Source organism: Taeniopygia guttata, chromosome 2, assembly GCF_048771995.1.
Source record: "Taeniopygia guttata chromosome 2, bTaeGut7.mat, whole genome shotgun sequence".
Lineage (NCBI taxonomy): Eukaryota > Metazoa > Chordata > Aves > Passeriformes > Estrildidae > Taeniopygia > Taeniopygia guttata.
Genome location: NC_133026.1, coordinates 134,406,864 through 134,424,884, shown reverse-complemented (window position 1 = coordinate 134,424,884; position 18,021 = coordinate 134,406,864). Strand labels below are relative to the sequence as shown.

Below are 18,021 nucleotides of genomic sequence, written 5' to 3'. Positions count from 1 at the left end.
GTCCAGATCCCTCTGCAGAGCCTTCTGACCCCCCAGCAGATCAGCACTCCAGCCCAGCTTGGTGTCTTTTGCAAACTGAGTGAGGATGCCCTCAAATCTCTCATGCAGATGATTGATAAAAATATTAGACAGAACTGACCCCAATACTAAGACCTGGGGAGCACCATTAGTGACTGGCCACCGACTGGATTTGATTTCATAGTATAATAATCTGATAGAAAAGTTACTGAAAATGTCGTAGAAATTAGCACAGCTTTTCTTTGCTGGCTAATCATAGGTATTACTTCTTTTAACTTACTGAATAAAGTGACCACTCTAGAAAAACTGAGAAATTATATTTGTCAGTTGTGCAACAGAGTAAGTTAAAATTCTTTTAAATTTACAGGTGAGTTTTATGTACTAGTTTGAGTACAATTCTGTGGCTTTCTTTCTTTTTAAGTCTCCACATTTTTCCTGGGACTAGAATTATTTGAGGTAAGTGATTATTATATAGGAATGCTAGGGGGAAATAAAAGCCTTTTCTAATGCAAAATATAGTTACTGCTTAAAATTGAAGAAAAAGAGCACTGAAATATCAATTAGAAAACACTCATAGAAGCCATTTTGATGAATTTCCACCACCTTTTCCACATATGTGGGAATTATGCTTGCTGCCCACTTTTTTCCAAATATGCTCAATGATACACAACACTGGTACATTGCTACTGAGATTTATTATTTTTAATTTGCCTCTAATATTTACTGAATTAATAAATACTTCATAAAGTCTTAGTTCATTACTATTTGTTTATAGGACACTGCTCTACAAAAACCAAGAGAAGTTTTCAGGCTACCTACAGACTTGACTGCGTGTGATAATCGCCTTTGTGCCTCAATGCATTTCTCATCCTCCACATGGGTTACCCTTTCTGATGGTACAGGAAGACTGTATTTAATTAAATCAGGCAAGCGTGGAAGCAGTGCAACTGAAAAGTGGGAGGTATGTCCTGCAATAAATAATATATTTAGGAGCTCTATATATATATCCCTATCAAAGTTATTTAACTGCATTAATAATGATTATTGTTATCCTGCTTGGACATAACAAATACAATTGCTGCATTTCTGCCTGAAGTTGTGAGTCTCATGTTCTGTGATTAGTTCCTCTGTTTATGAAGGTGAAGCTGGTAAAAAGTGCCTGCATTTTGTATCTGTTTTCTTTATTAGAGGGTAGTTTCCTAATAAACCACAGATGTTTTAGTATTGACAGAAACATAGATGTATATACTGAAGTGGAAGATTTCAACATGATGGATTAGCTCCTTTCTCTACATCTTTTGAGAGTTCAGTAAAGGAAATTGATCATCCTTTTTCTAGATGCTTAGTAATAAATACCATCTAGTTTTTATTCTGTGTGAGAATGCTGACACATAAATAAGTTATATTGAAGTTGTCAGTGTAACAAAAATACAAGATTTGTATCTGAGGTTCTGTCATCATTTAAATTGACTTGTTGAGTATGTACAGCGTGCAGTGGTTTAGAATTGTTTAGAGTAATGTTTAGTCACAACCCTATAAATCCTCAAACTTTATCAGGTTTCAATAACAACAGCTGGATTGAGTCTATATTCATTCAACTGCTGCATCTTAAATTCTTTGTAATTTATTCTTTCATTTGTTCTTTCATTTTCATGTGTTAATCTTCTAGCAAATAATGCTTATTTTCTTATTTTCCTTCTTTGTTGTTTGGATTCATTTTGGTTTTATCTTCTTTAGTTTTTTGCTGAATGAGTACTTTTTGAAAAAAGATTAAATACATGGTTTTTAGACTTCCAGCTATAGGTACCAAATGTTTCATGCTATAAGATATGGAGTCTTTCTGTATTAAATTAATGAAATTATTTTTATTAATTAATGAAATGTATAACTTTAAGATCATGTTTAATGACATTTTATATTCACAGTGGTGCCTAATAGCCTTTCAGTATGACAGTAATAGTTATTTATTCTGCCTACCTAACTCAAATATTGGACAGACTTTTCTAATCCATGTACATAAATAAAAAGTCAAGAACTTCTAGCCCTAGCTTCTCCTGAACATGAATATTATTCTCCTTCCTTTCGTTATTGCATTTTGTTTCTTACTTCATAGAGGAGGAAAATGGGATCTCTTTGCAAAGCTAAATAATGGCACGTTTGATGATTGAACACTGGCAATGATGCTTTGGACCTTTATGTCTTCTTTGCATATGTCAAGGTCTACAAAGATTTTCAGAATGTTGAAGTAGCTAGAGAACTAGCTACTAGAACCTTGGGAAATGCCTGCATTTTCATCCTGAGTGTGAGACTCTTTGCCCAGTTGATAGGCAGTGTTTATAGACCCTCTTGTTCTTGTTAGTTGCTGTACCTCTGTTAATTGCAGTGCTAAACGGCCACAATGCAGATAGGTTTGGCGATTTTTGTGTTTTAATGGGCTATTACAATGATTGTTCCATATAAACAATAACGTTTAAAAATATTTCAGTACAGTAGCTTGGTAGCCAAAGAAGAAGGAAACAGAAATGTGTGACATTTGTGGGTTCATATGGGCAGAGAGATTTGTGGGAGACAAACTGTTACTGATTTGACATTCCTGAAACCCTCCCCTGCTTTCTGTAAAAGAGCAAGGCTTCCAGCTTTAACTGTCTGACTTCTTACTATGTTTTTGTCTTCTAGATTGTGTTTAATGAAGAACTAGGAAGTCCATTTATTGTAGCACACAGTGTTTCATTTGTAAAATCTGATGCACATTCAGTAGCTGTGCTGCTGCTTAGGGTAGAAAAAGATGAACTAGACACAAAAGGAAGTGGATTTCATGTTACTTTGGAATGGGTTACAATTGCAAAAGGAAAAGAGGGTAAGTGTTTTGCATCTATATTACTGGTAAGTAATGTTTAAAAAAAAAATAAAAATGTTGTGTTTTATTCTTTGTTTTAGAAGTTATTTTTCCACATGTTCTGATATTTCTTTTCCACAGCTTAGATTTTACATAGGTAATTTTTTATTATATTTTGAGATCGAGTTATTGGTTATAGACCTAAATTTTGACAGAATTTGGAAAACAAGAAGAAGTAAAGTTTTGCACTTGTGTCATTAGGACAATTAGAAAACAAGATAGCACTTTACTTGAATGTTATGAAATGCAACTTCTGTTTAGCTCGGTCTTGTAAAATTGAGGTTATACGGAACAATTTCTAACTAATGTCTGTTGTATTTTTTAAAATATTGTACAGCTGGATATGGGTGTTCAGGTTTTTTTTGTTGGTTTTTTTTTAGCTTCCAGTTAATGATGTAAGGGATTGGAAGTAGTATGAGATAAATGTAAGACCTATAGCATAAAAAGTAAATACGGCATATTTTAGGGTTTCTTGCAATAAGAGTATGAAGTTATTCCATTAATTTTAGACAAACACATTGAAAACACATTAATATATTAATACTTACTAATTAATATTTTATCCTAATACAGTTTTACAAATGATACTTTATATGTTCGATATGACTGTGATATGGTCTTACTCATTATGTTCCAAGAAATAAAATTTTGATACTGACAGAAACAAGATTTTAAACTAGTTGAACTAAAGCATTGAGGCGTACTGTGATATTATTAGCCAAATGTTCTTCCATCTCCAACATACATATTATGGATAACATAGCATAGAACAGAATAGTTCATTTGGAAATGACCTACAACTGTCGTCTGGTCCAACTGCCTGACCAGTTAAAGCCTGTTGTTAAGAGCATTGTCCAGATGCCTCTTAAACACTGACAGATGGGGCTTTGACTGTTCCAGGAAATAAATGCTTCCAGTCTGAACCTCATCTGGTGCATTCCCGTATGTCCTGTTCCTGGGTACCAGGAAGAAGAGCTCAGCATTCCCATCTCCACTTCCTCTCCCTAGGAAGACTGTAGGTTGCACCTCAGCCTCATTTTCTCCAACCTAGACAAGCCTGAAGTCCTCACCTAGTCTTGACAGGACATTCTTTCCAGACCTTTCACCATTTGTGTTGCCCTCAGTGGCTTTAGTTGTTTCCTGCTGTTGAAACCTTTGATGATGGAACTATTTCTCAGAAGGCCACATGAGACCAACTGCCTTATGCTTTTGTGGCAAGCTCAGCAATAGAAAGAAACCTCTGAACACTACTGTTTATAACTTAGAAGAAAAACTAAATCAGTAATATGGCCAGTATAGAACTGAAGACTGTTACTCATGAGAGCACCAACACAGACTTTTATTATATTTTTAATACTGTACTCTTTCATAAAAAAATCTTTTTTACATTGTGTGTTTTATAACTTAGGACAAATATTCTTGGAATCCATTAAAGTGGATTTAAAAATCTTTCAAAAGGTCTTGCCAGTTCTCCAGCATTTCCAGGGAACAAAAAATGTTTGAAATTATTGTCACTAGAGATGTAAATAACAAAATTCAAAGTAATCTTTAATTATGAAGAGAGAAATAAATTTTTTATTTCATTTAAACGAATATGTCACAAATCAGACTGCTGTATGAACCAGTCTCAAAGATAAAAGCTGTTTTGAGGAATTAAAATACTCTACAATCTCTTTCATCAGTAGTTATTTACTGTTGCTTGCCTTTCCTTGAAACTGTCTATGAATGCAGTTTATCAAATCAGATTTTAATAAAAGTAAGTAGTTAATCAACAAGCCATTTCTTAAATTATCAAAATCTGTGCTTCATCAAAGCAAAGCTTTAAAACATGGTTGTGTGTCTTGACACCAACAACTGTGAGATCTCTGCCCTGTTTGGCAGACTGGACAAAGGGATCACACCACTGTTGTGTTACCAAAGAACAAAAAAAGGAAGCATGAAAATAAGTCAGAATGGGGGCAGTGGTTAAGTCTTTTCATATCTTCTGTGGTACTTCGGAGGACTGTAACAAAGGTATACCCTTTCAAAGCTGGTTTTCTTTTATTAACCAAACTTTTAGGAATACTACTTGCTGTAAAAGCTTGAAATGAGGAGACACCATGCTGCCTTATGGCATTCAGAAATTGTGACATGCTTAGCTTTCTTCTGATCTTCTCTACAAGAAAAATATTATTTGTACAGAGAGTGTGCTGAGCTAGCTGTGATCAGCAAAGACATCATAATAATAAAAGGCAGTTTTAGATTAATCTAGTATATAGAAACCATGGTACTGTGATTTAACAGGTAGGAGTGCATAATATTTTTCAATATAATGAGTTCCTTAGATAATAATGTGTCTTCTAGAAATATATTATGACTTTAAAATTTTATTTTATAGGTGATCATAGATACGAAATCATTAAAAGGAGAGTTTTGCAAGGAAAATCAGTCCCCCATTATGCAGCAATAGAGCCAAGTGGGGATGGTCTAATGATTGTTTCCCACAAACCATTCACATTTTTGCAAAGTGAAAGTGACGAATTAGAAGAAAATCATGAAGCAAAAGTATCAAATGAAAAGAAAGGTAAGACTTAGGCTGCTCTCGTCTTTAACTTAGGACAAATCTGGTTAGTTTAGCATTTGTTTGGAAACTATAGCAATAAATGTTTTAATATCTGTCTTATGGATATACTGATTTTGTTTGTTTGTTTGCCTTTGCTGTTGGAAGTTGTATTGTGCATAAACCTATATTAGGTTCTTTTTTATGGATAGGAGACCCTTAAAGAATTTTGTTGTCTTAAGGAAAGGGATATTTTGCAGACAGACATATAACAAGTTTTTGCTATTAGTTGGATTGCTAATGCTTAAATTTAGGCGTCTCTCTGAAGTACTCAAATTAAGAAGACAGTCTTTCTAGATGGGAGGGGGGCATGGACCTCCCCAAACTGTTACTCATCAGAAAGCTTTTTGATATGTAATTTATTCCAGCCTTTTAAAAATTTATATAATTATTTTGAAAAATATTTTTAAGGAATGAGATTCCTCTAAAAAATTATCTTTTCTCCAGTGGGAAAGCAGTTCAGAAAAATTTCAACGAAATGCATTCCTACTTTTTCTTTGCAGTCAAAACTAAGTATGTAAAAACCTATTAATATAGTTGTTTATTCCTGAGTATCACTAAGCTGTATAATGTCTATGTTTATGTAATTATGTTGGATTGTTTCACATTTGGTTTCTGTTTCTGCCTATGAGGCACTGGTTAGTGAACAAATTCTAACTGAAGGATAGTAGCACAATCTTTGTCAATAGTGTGAAAATCTATTTGGAAAACAATTCAAAAGGATCAAATTTCTGGAATGCGTTAATGTCAAACACTGACAAATGTGATATTGTATGTTTTATTATATTTTATTGTATGTTTATTATATTTATACATATTTATATTTATATATATTATATATACATATATTTTTATATATTTAATATATTATATATACACATATGTATATTATATATATCATTCATATACACATATATTTAACATATATTTATTATATATACATATATATTATATTTATACACACATATATATTGTAGATAAATATACAATATATTATGCTGTATATTTATTATATTTTATTGTATGTTATGTTATATTGTAATTTTATTAAGAATAGTCTGTACATATAAATCTTGAGGTGAAGAAGTTCTTCAGTGCACTGAGCACCATAATGCACTTGCCTTTTGCTGAACCTAATGTAGACTCTAGTTTTATTTGCACGGTTATATAAAATTGCAGGTAAAATGGACTTTTAATATCAGAGTTTGTGTCAGTGTTCACAATTTTAAAGGCTCTCGTGTCTCAGTGATAGTTTCTGGGGAAGTATAATTATAGCACCTGTGACTGATCCATTGCAACCAGGGCAGTTGTGGCAACAGAAAACAGTGCAAGAGTCCTTCCAGAGTCACAGCTGCTGGTATGAGGCTTTGATCAATGGAATCTGGGTTGGGTTGTGACAACTTGAGGGCCTTCAAGGGGAACCCATACTTCACTTTTTCTCAAATTAGAAAGATTGCTCTTTTGAAAATATATTCATCTGTATTTGTATTTTCTGTGTATTACCCACTCATAGCCTTCCTTTTGTATAAGCATTTATCTTAAAAGGCCATTTCTTCTAGCAGTTTAATAATCAGACAGCTTCTAAACACAGTAATAGAAGTCAACCACTACCTCTGGGCAAGCAGTTATATTTCATCTCCATTAGCTGAGGCAGATTAAGACTACTTAGTTTTATAAAATCATTTCTATTGAGTAGTCAGCATAGCTATATAAGAAAAAAGTGTTCATATCTCTGAATGATTTGTACTTCTAGCAGGCAGAGGCTTGTCACAGAATCCCTAGGTTGGAAGAGAGCTTCAATATCAAGTCCAACTCAGCCCTAACACCTCAACTAAACCATGGCACTGAGTGCCACATCCAGTCTCTGTTTAAACACATCCAGGGATGGTGACTCCACCACCTCATCAGGCAGACAATTCCATTTCTTTATCACTCTTTCCATAATAAACTTTTTCCTACTATGCAACCTATATTTCCCTTGGCACAGCTTAAGACTGTGTCCTCTCATTCTGTCAGCTTCTGCCTGGAGAAAGAGACCAACCCCCACCTGACCACAACCACCTCTCAGGGTTGTGGAGTGATAAGGTCACCCCTGAGTCTCCTTTTCTCCAGGCTAAACAACCCCAGCTCCCTCAGCCGTTCCTCACAGGGTTTGTATTCCAAGCTCCTCACCAGCCTCGTTGCTTCCTCTGGATGTGTGCAAGTGTCTCAGTATACTGCACCTGATGTCTCCTCATCCAAATTATTAATCATTAATGTTTCATTGTATTTAAGTACATTTTGCATTCCAATTTCATAATACTACAGTAAATTTAACAGTAATAATTAATGCCCATTGTATAACTATCAACATATTTGAATATAGACATGAATATAAATTACTTTCCAAATGAGGGACAAAAACAGACTTGATTACTAAAAAGGTGTTTCTCCATTTTAAGTTCAGAATATATTTTGTGTAAATTGTTCAGAATAAAAGTTAATTTCCACTTTTTCAAAAACACACTTTCAGAACATTTCGTGTGTCTCAGCACTGAATGCTGTGGAATCCAGTAATCCTTGTAACTTAGTTTGTGTTTTGCTGCATGTTTCCAATTGTAGACCCTCTTTACTACTGGCAGCAGACGGAAGATGATGTGACCATAACAGTTCACCTGCCTCAAGACATCACCAGAGATGACATAAAAATACGTTTTTCCCCTGATAATATATGTGTTACACTGAAAGACCAGCCTCCTTTGATGGAAGGGAAGCTCCATTCATCTGTGGACCACGAAAGCTGCACATGGATAATTAGAGAGGACAAAAGGTATTCTATATATGTTTTAGTTTTTTTATTGATAGGAACTGATTTTAAAACATACACCATATCTAACTTCTGGCCCTTCTGGGATGCTCTCATTTAATGCTACACCCCATGTCCCTTCTTGCAAGAATGTCTCCTCTGCTGAAAGCAGTTCACTGGCTTTTGCTGTTTTAGTACTGTTTCTTTATCTAATTGTGAAAGTAATCCCTTCCTTTTTCAGTTATTTTCCAGGAAAAAAACCCACCTAGCGTCAAAATGTTAAACATAGATCTGTAGGTTCAACATATGTTTCAGGATTGATTAGTCTGAATGTACCTTGTTGTATGTGTTAGTTTCTCTTCTACTTTCCACAGACAAGCATTTTAGTAATAATACAACCAAAATTATTTAGTCTTGACTTATAAATTCCTTAATATATTTTCCTAAAAATTTATATATTATGTACATTATAGAAAATGAATCTGTGTGAGCTTGGTGTAGACCTCAAATAGAAATGTTTCTGCTTTTATTTTAAAAGTAACTTTTAGGTGCTTTTCTCATTCTGAAATAAAAATATGAAAGAATGGAGAGGGTGCAAAAAAAGATTTCAGAGCTCCCTAAAATATAGTCAGATTTTTCTTTGTGCATTGTCTAGTTTTCATACTCTTCCTGGGCTGAGCCATGTATTCACTTTCCCACAATGGTCTGGCTATCTCAGAGATATTCACACTCTTTAATGAACTCAAGAAGAAACATGAACACCACCAGGTGATCCACTCAACAGCTCATAGCTGTTTATCTAAAACAAAAGCTTCCCTTCAAGTTGTGATAAGGTTGGCTTTTTGCAGTTTCCAAAAGGTTAACTGTAAAGGACAGTAGTTCTCAAAAAAAAAAAAAAAAAAAAAGAGGGACTAATGTTTTTATATAGATTATACTATTACTGTCTATTAAAATTTGACTGTGATTAAAATGTGTGGGGTTGTTGGTTTTTAATAAAACCTTCTGCTGAAAAATAACTGAGTATCTTGATTATTTATAAGCTGAATAAGTTAATTTTTTTATTACTCATTCTGGTGAGTGTTATTGCATGAATATCAGGCTTTTACTTTAATGAGAAAGGGTAATTCCATATTTCACTGTAATAAGTTGCACTCAGTTCTTAATACTCATACTGCAACACTGATATAAATCTATTGATTAAAAGTCAAAAACTTGCTCCAAATGTCTTCTGTAAAAGTATGATGCTCCTAAGGCCAGTGTCATTGCTTCAGAGTTCACTAAATAGTTACTGCTAGGGTGCAGTAATGAGTAACTTAGAGGGTTTTCTGTCAGGAACACTACAGCTTTCATTGCTGCAGAACCTGTAAATGTATCTAAAAAGTGAGTATGATAAAACTGACTTCAGTTTTACCATTATGTCTTTGTGTTTGTCCAACACAGGATTTAAATAGAATTACTATGTTGGTGCATTGGGCTGTGTCTTCTATTTCATTTACTTAATTAGTTATTCCCAATAGTTTAGTGATTATACTGGGTTCTCTTTGTTGTTGTTGGGGTTTTTTTTTACTTGTTATGAAAATCTTATCTCTTCTAAGATATTATTTTAGATAGACAATATAGATAATTAGTTGATGTATTATTTCTGAGGTGTATAAAATACAAATCTTTTTGTCCCAAATGTTATGTAGAGGTAGGATGCACTTAACTAGCCCTAAGAACTACTGCTTATGTTACAAATAAACCTCTGTAGTAAAATTCTGACAGTCTTTGAGCAGATTTTTTTACAAGTGATTTCCTGCCATATTTTAAATATTTTAATGAGACTGTTTCAGGATAAACTACACTTACATTGAAAACCCTAAGGTTTGTGTACTAGAAATCACATCCTTGGTCTGTTTTTCTCTAGAATAGTTTATTTTATAATTTGAATGCTAATGGTTTCTGTTATGTGATTTTCCTTATTAATTCATTTTGAAGAGAAGTGTTCTTATGTACACTAATCTGACAAATGGATGTTGTGTTTTCACATGCTACTCTTTGTCTTCTTTTTGCATTTCAGTTTGGAAATCTCTCTGATTAAGAAAAATGAGGGATGCCGGTGGACAGAGCTAATTGTTGGTGACACAAGAGGGGAATTAATTATGGACCCCTCCCAATGCTCTGAAATAGCTGAAAGCCTGATGCATCTTACCTCTGAAGTAATGGTAAAGAGTCAAGAATCAAACACTTCAAATTCTTGTGCTTTTGCATGTTGCCTTTTCTTGCTACCCTTATTTGCACTGCATTAACCCAGCTCATCAATTCTTTTACTATTTATTCATTTTTAATTGAAACTGTAACAAACTAATGGCACTAGAGTTGTGAATGCACTTTGAACAGTAAAACCATCTTCAAGGGGAACTCAATTTAACCTCTGTGATGGTGTCTGTGCACCAAACAGAAGCCTGATTTAACACTGAAAATAAACTTTGTTCCCACCATTTAGGATGTGCCAGTTTGTTTTAAAGCAATTAATTAAATGATTTTGAAAGATGTCTGTTTCTTGTTTATCAATAGGTTAGCAAAACTTCTTTACTGTCTTGCTAGGGTTACTGTACTTGACCTACAGAGTGTAAATGACATGTTTAAAAGGAAAATTTAGGAAACTATAAATATGACTCATGAACTTTCTGGCATTTTTGTTATACAGGAAGTCTGTTTAAACTAAAATGTAATTTTTAGCTGATATTTGCTTGATACTTGGATTAATTAAAAAATGATATCTCATCTAAAACTTGTGAAGTGTGCCTCCCAGTGGCTTTTGATATACTAGGTTTGGATTATTACTTTGTTTTTAAAAAGGCTGAAAACTGTTATTAAAATAAATTCTATTTAGTACTCCGGACTGATTTCTCTCCTCTTTCCCTTAGTATTTGTGAGCAAGATATTGTAGCATATCTTTTTACTATAGATTTTTTTTTAACTTTAAATTTCTTTTATTTTGTACTTCATACTGATCTTAAAGTGATGATTTTTAATCATAAGTTTTCATTAATTTAGAATAGATTTTAATAAATTAAAATTAATAACAAAACGAAAATGTGTCATATATTTAGAGCTGCTTATAAAATTAATTAATCTGTTTTTCAATAGCATTACTGATGGCAAGATGAAACAAGCTTACACTGATGTACATTTCCTAAATGTGCATATGGTTTCAGGATTGTGTGCTTTTGCTACTTAGAGAAGGGAATTTATTGTCCATGTTTTAGTGGCTTATGCACCTTTCTTCAAACTGAAATTGATTTTATTGTACCTACCACTTCTGCTGTCCTCCAGAGCAGAAATTATTCTATTAATTTTGAGTAAGTACATTATACCTTAATCTTCCAGTATTATGGATATGCAAATAATTATTCACATTAAATTATTCTTTGGGTTGTTTTTTTATTATAAAGAGGATTCTTTTTTTTTTCCCAGTAGTTTCAATTTTCAGTGTAGTTCATTCTTTTTTTCAGAATCCAAACCCCGAAAAGGAAAACCCACCTTGTAATGCTCAAGAGTTAGAAGAATGTGATGCTTTTCTTGAAGATGGTGCAAGCTTGAGCAGATTTGATGGTGATACCTTGAAAGTCACTCATATAGTAAGTGCTGCAAACTATTATGGAAATACTTTAAAATATTTTTTGTTTGGAAATGGACCTCTATTATGAATACAAAAATTTGTAGACTCTTGAAATCACATACTATCTCCCATAATATTAAATCACAGTAGCAACAGAAATTGTCAAGTCATATGTGTCCTTCAATGCGATTTTAATATAAAAACAAAGCTCCTTTTGTTCTCATTAAAAAATACATACACTTTCACAAGTGAGCCATTTGAAAAACCAAAGTTATACCAAAATAATTGTAAGGAAAGGGTCTTTTTCAGTGACATAAAATTATTTAGATTACTTAGTTTGTATTTTCCTCAGTAATTTTTCAGACAGCCTGGTAGAAACCTAACCTTTTTTACTAAGAAGCTGGACCATAGATCACTTTATAATACTTCTTTGTCAATCACACTAAAAATTGTAGACTGGGGGGCAAAATGCTTCAATAGCAGGCTTCATCTGGGTTGTAAGCAGCCCTGACTAACAGAAAGCTAGAATTTGATCTGGGCTGTTGCCTAGAGTTGGCAACAACAAAATCATATGAAAACATTACAGATTAACTCATTGTCATGGTGTTTTTTGGGTTATTTTTTTTTTAACTGCATGAAAGCAAAAACTACATTTTGGTTGTTGCATGACTGGGGATGCCTAGGAAATTGTGCAAGCTCTGTCCTTGAGATTTTCAACACCAGACTGGATAAAGTTCTAAATAACTCAGTCTGAACTACTGCTTCTCACACTGAAGGGTAAGAAATACCCCAGAGTCCACAGATCAGAAGGAACGGGAGCTCATCACAAAAGGGATGTTTTTGTGCATCTGCAACACAAAAGGCTGCTTTCTAGCAGGAAACAAGTCATAGTAAAGCAAGTTTGAACTCCAGGGTGCTTGTGAAGAGTTCTTAAAATGGGTGGCATAGAAGTAAGTCAAAGGGTAATGTGTTTAAAATGTTATGGTCAAAGGACAGTTATAGCGGGTAGGAAAAACTAAATTCAGCCCCTTCTATGGGAACTTGCAGTTTTGATCCTTGTTAGAGTATGTAGAAATATGAGTTTTTTCAGCATACAGGAATATATTTCACTTTTATTTAGTGAAAATCTCCTTTCAAGTTGTTTGGGGTTTCTTGTTAGCAATTATGGGGCGTTTTCCTTCAGAAATGGGGCTGGTACAGCTTTTTTACCCACAAATCCTACAAACATTTTTATTGAAGAGTGTGCTGATCTGAAATTTAATAATTACTTGTTTGCAAGTAAATTTAAAAATGTCAACATTTCATAATTTTAGTATTCTATCCAATCCTTGTTTCAGTGCTTGCAATCTCTCACCTGAGAGGGACATTATTTCCTTCCCTCTTAGCCCTGCAGAAAACCAGATGTGATTAATTAGAGAGAATCTTTTTCGAAACATGAGAAGTTACAGGTTAGGATCTATCCTAGAAAACTATTTCTGCGCAAAATACATTCCCATTTGCTTGTGTAGTGGACATAATGTTTCTCTGAATATTATTCCAACAATCTTAATAGTATCTCCTTGAAATATGTAAGGCACTTGTGGTGTATTGAGCTGTTGATCAGTGGGATGCAGCTTAATGATTTCAAACATCAAGTAACAAACATAAAACTGTTGATCATCTAACTTGGCAGTATGCATAACAGTATCTGCTATTTATGCTTTGAATCAATATGTTGCATTTGTTTTGTTTTCAGATTAATCTTGGAAGCAACCAGTATCTTTTCTCTGTTGTTGTGAATCCCAAAGAAATGCCATGCTTCTGCCTGAGGCATGATGTTGATGCTCTTCTCTGGCAGCCTCACTCTGACCAACCAGAGAATATGTGGGAACACATTGCAACTTTTAATGCTTTAGGTAAGAAATTAACTCTGTGTCACACACTTCTGAGACTTTTCTATATGAATACTGCTGGTTTGGCTGATGTTGATATTTCACTTACTTAAATCTGAATAGAAAGATATAATTCTGTTTAAAGCATCATGGTAGCTTGTTGCATATCGGTAAAACCTTATAGAAGAGAGGCCTTGTAAGACATGGTTTAGGCCTTGCTGTTAGCCTATCAAGTTCCCATAAGAAAAGAATCATAAGAATGAGAATTAGTTTACCTAGCAATCTATTTTTGTAAGAAGAGTTTGCACCTATAAAAACAAGAAGTCTATCCCATGAGAATCCGTGAAGGAAATATGTAACCTGTCTAGAGAGGGGGAGGTTTGACTGACCACACAGAGGCCATATCCCTAGCAGTGAAGTGAGTTTCAGTGGGTTGTTAACCAGTTAGAGGCAAACACAGTGCCTTCTGATACCATGTAAAACTGAGCTGTGCACAGTAAAAATTCGGCTCTTGGGCACAAAGAAGTGTCTCATCTCATTTCTATCTCTAACACAAAGTCAACAGTGACAGCAGCTTAATTTTAGAAATAAGATAACATAGAAATGAGATGTTTATGCCCTGGGAGGAGGACAAGCCTTTTCAGACCATGTATAGGATGTAAGCACAGAACTGCTTAGTAAAAAGGAGAGCTCCTTGGGTAAGTGACCTTGAGTTAGAGACTGAAAAGCATAATCACCACTGTAACACTCACACAGACATCATCAGGCAATAGCTGCAGTTAACTGATTATGTGTCTAGGTGTGTGTAATGTATGGTAAGGAGTTTTAATAAGTGACCTTTAGATTTTTCCTGTCTTGTTGACCCATGTGATAACCATTGGCATGCATTTTTCAACAGAAGTGAAACAAATAACCTTGCAGAAAGATGGCAGATCACTTTGCAAAATTGCATCTCAGTTCTCTTTACAAAAGTGTGAAAGGAGATCAGTCTGAAATGAGTCAATTTGATACTAGAGTCCTGTAATGAAAGTGGAAAAGGGAGGGCCTTCTTCCTTCTGAGTGAATATTAACAGAAATTACAGTGTGTTGAAAAGTAATTTCTTTTTTTTTTTTAGTCAGTTCTAAACAGAAGACATGTGTGTCTGTTCAAGATTAGGTAGACTCAGAAATCCAAATTTTTAAATGTAATTATTCAGTGGGAGATGAGGAGAGAGAAGAGATTTATTCTACTTAGACCGCTAATATTGGGCCAAGATTGCTCATATGGACCATGTCTGTGGCCTGCTGAGAAAATGAAGGACTTTGCGAGGCAGAAAGGAGCCAGATGTAGGAAGAGTATCTTGCTGTACATATGTATCCAAAACACCAGTTAAGATGAGGTACATGAGACTTGTATATTGGTATTAAACTGGTTAATACATCTCTTCAGAAAGTACTGGATTATGTAATAAGAGTGGTTTGGTAGTTCGGGGTTTTTTTTTGTTGATATTGGAGTTTTTTTTGTTGGTTGTTGTTTGTTTTAGGGGTTTTTCTGTTACAAATTGCATATTATTTTTTAAGTTAAGCTTGCATTTTTATCAGTCAGTTAAGCTAACTATTATAGTATTAACTATTAAAATTCTTTTGAAACCCATATATTACTTATCCCTTCTGCTTGCTTTTGGGCTATACAGGTTATGTCCAAGCATCAAAGCAAGACAAGAAGTTCATGGCTTGTGCTCCAGATTACTCCTACGCTGCTCTTTGTGAGTGCATGCGAAGAGTTTTCATCTATCGCCAGCCAACTCCTCTGGCCACAGTTCTCTACAACAGGAAGGAAGGAAGACAAGTAGGACAGGTTGCTAAGCAGCTGGTAGCAACCCTGGAAGCCAATGATCCTATCTTAGGCTTTCAAGCTACGAGTGAGAGATTATTTGTCCTCACAACAAAAACCTTGTTTTTAATAAAGGTGAACTCTGGAAATTAATTATTCAGTGTGCTCTGCTGTAGTTTGTGTTAACAATTTGTTACAGGTTGATGATCTGACAAGTTCAGTACAATTTGCTGAAAATCAAAAAGGGGATGTTTTACAGGGGAATCAAATTTCCTCATTAGAATTTTTCTGTAAGAAAGTGCATTTTTTGACTTTGCTGCCTTGGAAGTAAGCTTTTTCAGAGCTATGGGAAAATGTCTTCTGCATTAACATCTTTGTCAAAATAATTGTCAGATGCTGCTATTGCATAGGTGAATAGATTTATGCATTGCTTTTTCCAAGTGACTTCATTTGCTACTTCTGAGTTTTGAGAATTCAGTACTGTTTCTAAATGCCACTGTTTACCTATGAAAAAAGTAGTCAGATAAAGAGTTACAAGTATATGATATGCCAAGTAGAATGTATCATAAAGAAAAAAAATCTCCAGTTCAAATACGGTTGACCAAAAAAATGATTTGCTATTTTGACATTCAGTAGTTTTCAGTGAAATGTGAGTGAAATGAATGGGGTATTATGTTTCTTATACAGGTAATAAAATGGAGTAATTTTACTTTATTTGCATATTTTACATTATTGGTTTGGGACTTGTTTATACTTGCAGTAAAGTCTGTTCACATTTCTAGAATACATTTTAGTAGCTTTTTCCAGAAGCAAAGTAAGGGTCACTATATAGCTGGCAATTATAGATCAAGTGCTGTTAGTTAAGGTCTTGTCATACTCTCAGTTGTGCCATTTTCACTTGACTTCATACTTCATTTCAAGTGACTCATTTACAATGAGAAAATGGCTGACAGAAAAAGCACTGGTATTGTAACCTGGGATGGGACACTCGGAGGTGCTGCTTCTGCCTCAGATGCCACTGTAAATGCTGCATTGTCACTTAACTGTTCTGTCTGTGATGCCTAAGTCAAAATGTGGTATATTTGCAATGTAAGAGCACTCAGGCCAATGAGCATGCTTTGGTTTAACAAACTGGTATGGTTAATTGACTTGAATAGTTGTATCTGAAGATTTTTGTTTCTTATTTTAAATTGACATTGTCAATACATTTAAACCAAAGAGTCAGTTGTGACAGCTCCATCCCTGGGCTGGGCTTTTTTCATAGTTGGCTTACAAATCCATACCAAAGGATACCTAATATGTTTTGTACAGACAGGAAAGCTGCTGTCATCTGTGGTTTAAAGTGCAGAGAGATACAAATACAGGCAGCCTTTTAGTTTGCATCTTCCTACCAATGTTATTTCAGAACCCTGTAAGAATCTATTGAGAGAAGAGTAAGTATTTCTTCAGTTGTGATTGTTTTGACTCCTGTAAGTTCTCCAGATTTGTATCAGTGAACTGATTAAATAACAAGAGGGAGGCAAGCAGTTGTGGCTTGCAAAAACCGTCCAAATGCAGAAGCTTTTCAAGGAACCTGATTTTCCTTCTTCTCACAGCAAAATTATATTGTATATCCAATATTGAAAAGCTTTTCTTAAATTTTATTTGGGTAAGTTAAAACAGACTGGATTTGTAAACCTCTTTTCATTCTGTCCTCTTACATCTATCTTGAAAATCCTTTTTGGAAAGGTTCAGTGAATGTAGTACCATTGCATGACTGTTTTGCATCTAAATTTTATTTGTTGTCCAATAATGCCCATCGAAGTGGTAGAATTTCTGCAGAGGTCCTATAGAAACAAAATAGGTAGCTTATTACTTTACAGTATAAATTGCTTGTAGATGTATATGAATGTTACTTAGTAACCTGAGGTTTAATCTTTGGGGACACAGAATTAACATGATATTTGGGAAATGGAGGAATGAAAGAGTAAAGGAATCATAGTCAATATGCCTTTGTCACCTCTGGTCTGCACCTCTCTGCAGGCAGCTTCAATATAGATGAGAATTTCAGCTGTTCTTTGTCAAATTCTTCTTGCTGTGAGTTACATGTCTAGAAACACACTCTGCTGTCTCCTGCAACAGAGGAAACAAAATCAAGTAAAACGGTGACCTCTTCAGAGGTATTAAAATATGCAGTGACTAGAATTCACATTCCAAATGTGTGTCTGTTTCAGAGGAGTTCTTGCTTGCACCTGGAAATAACTGAACACAGGGAAAGGTTCCTCACTTTTCCATGTTACTCATCTGTTTATAATCATGGTTTCCAGGAACAATGTATCAAGTAGTCTCTCCTATTTTGCTTCTATGAGAGTCAAGGATATTTTATAATCTAAATTATTTTTTACCTTGAGGAACCTGGAGTGCTGTTGCACAGCAAGCTGCTAAGCACCTGAGGC

At 34.4% G+C, this 18,021-nt stretch overlaps 1 protein-coding gene across 2 annotated transcripts in view; it reads left to right on the top strand.

The window, feature by feature from the left end:
* Window positions 1-16,300, top strand: part of NUDCD1 (NudC domain containing 1) — a 34,116-nt gene extending 17,816 nt beyond the window's left edge. For both annotated transcript variants that reach the window (XM_002200366.7, XM_072924939.1), the window contains 8 exons: window positions 794-979; window positions 2,695-2,875; window positions 5,292-5,477; window positions 8,115-8,322; window positions 10,358-10,502; window positions 11,796-11,921; window positions 13,638-13,797; window positions 15,447-16,300. In XM_002200366.7, coding sequence (XP_002200402.5) covers window positions 794-979; window positions 2,695-2,875; window positions 5,292-5,477; window positions 8,115-8,322; window positions 10,358-10,502; window positions 11,796-11,921; window positions 13,638-13,797; window positions 15,447-15,739 — 1,485 coding nt within the window. In that variant the 3' untranslated portion in view covers window positions 15,740-16,300. The remainder of the gene's footprint in view (window positions 1-793; window positions 980-2,694; window positions 2,876-5,291; window positions 5,478-8,114; window positions 8,323-10,357; window positions 10,503-11,795; window positions 11,922-13,637; window positions 13,798-15,446) is intronic.
* Window positions 16,301-18,021: the final 1,721 nt, after the last annotated feature.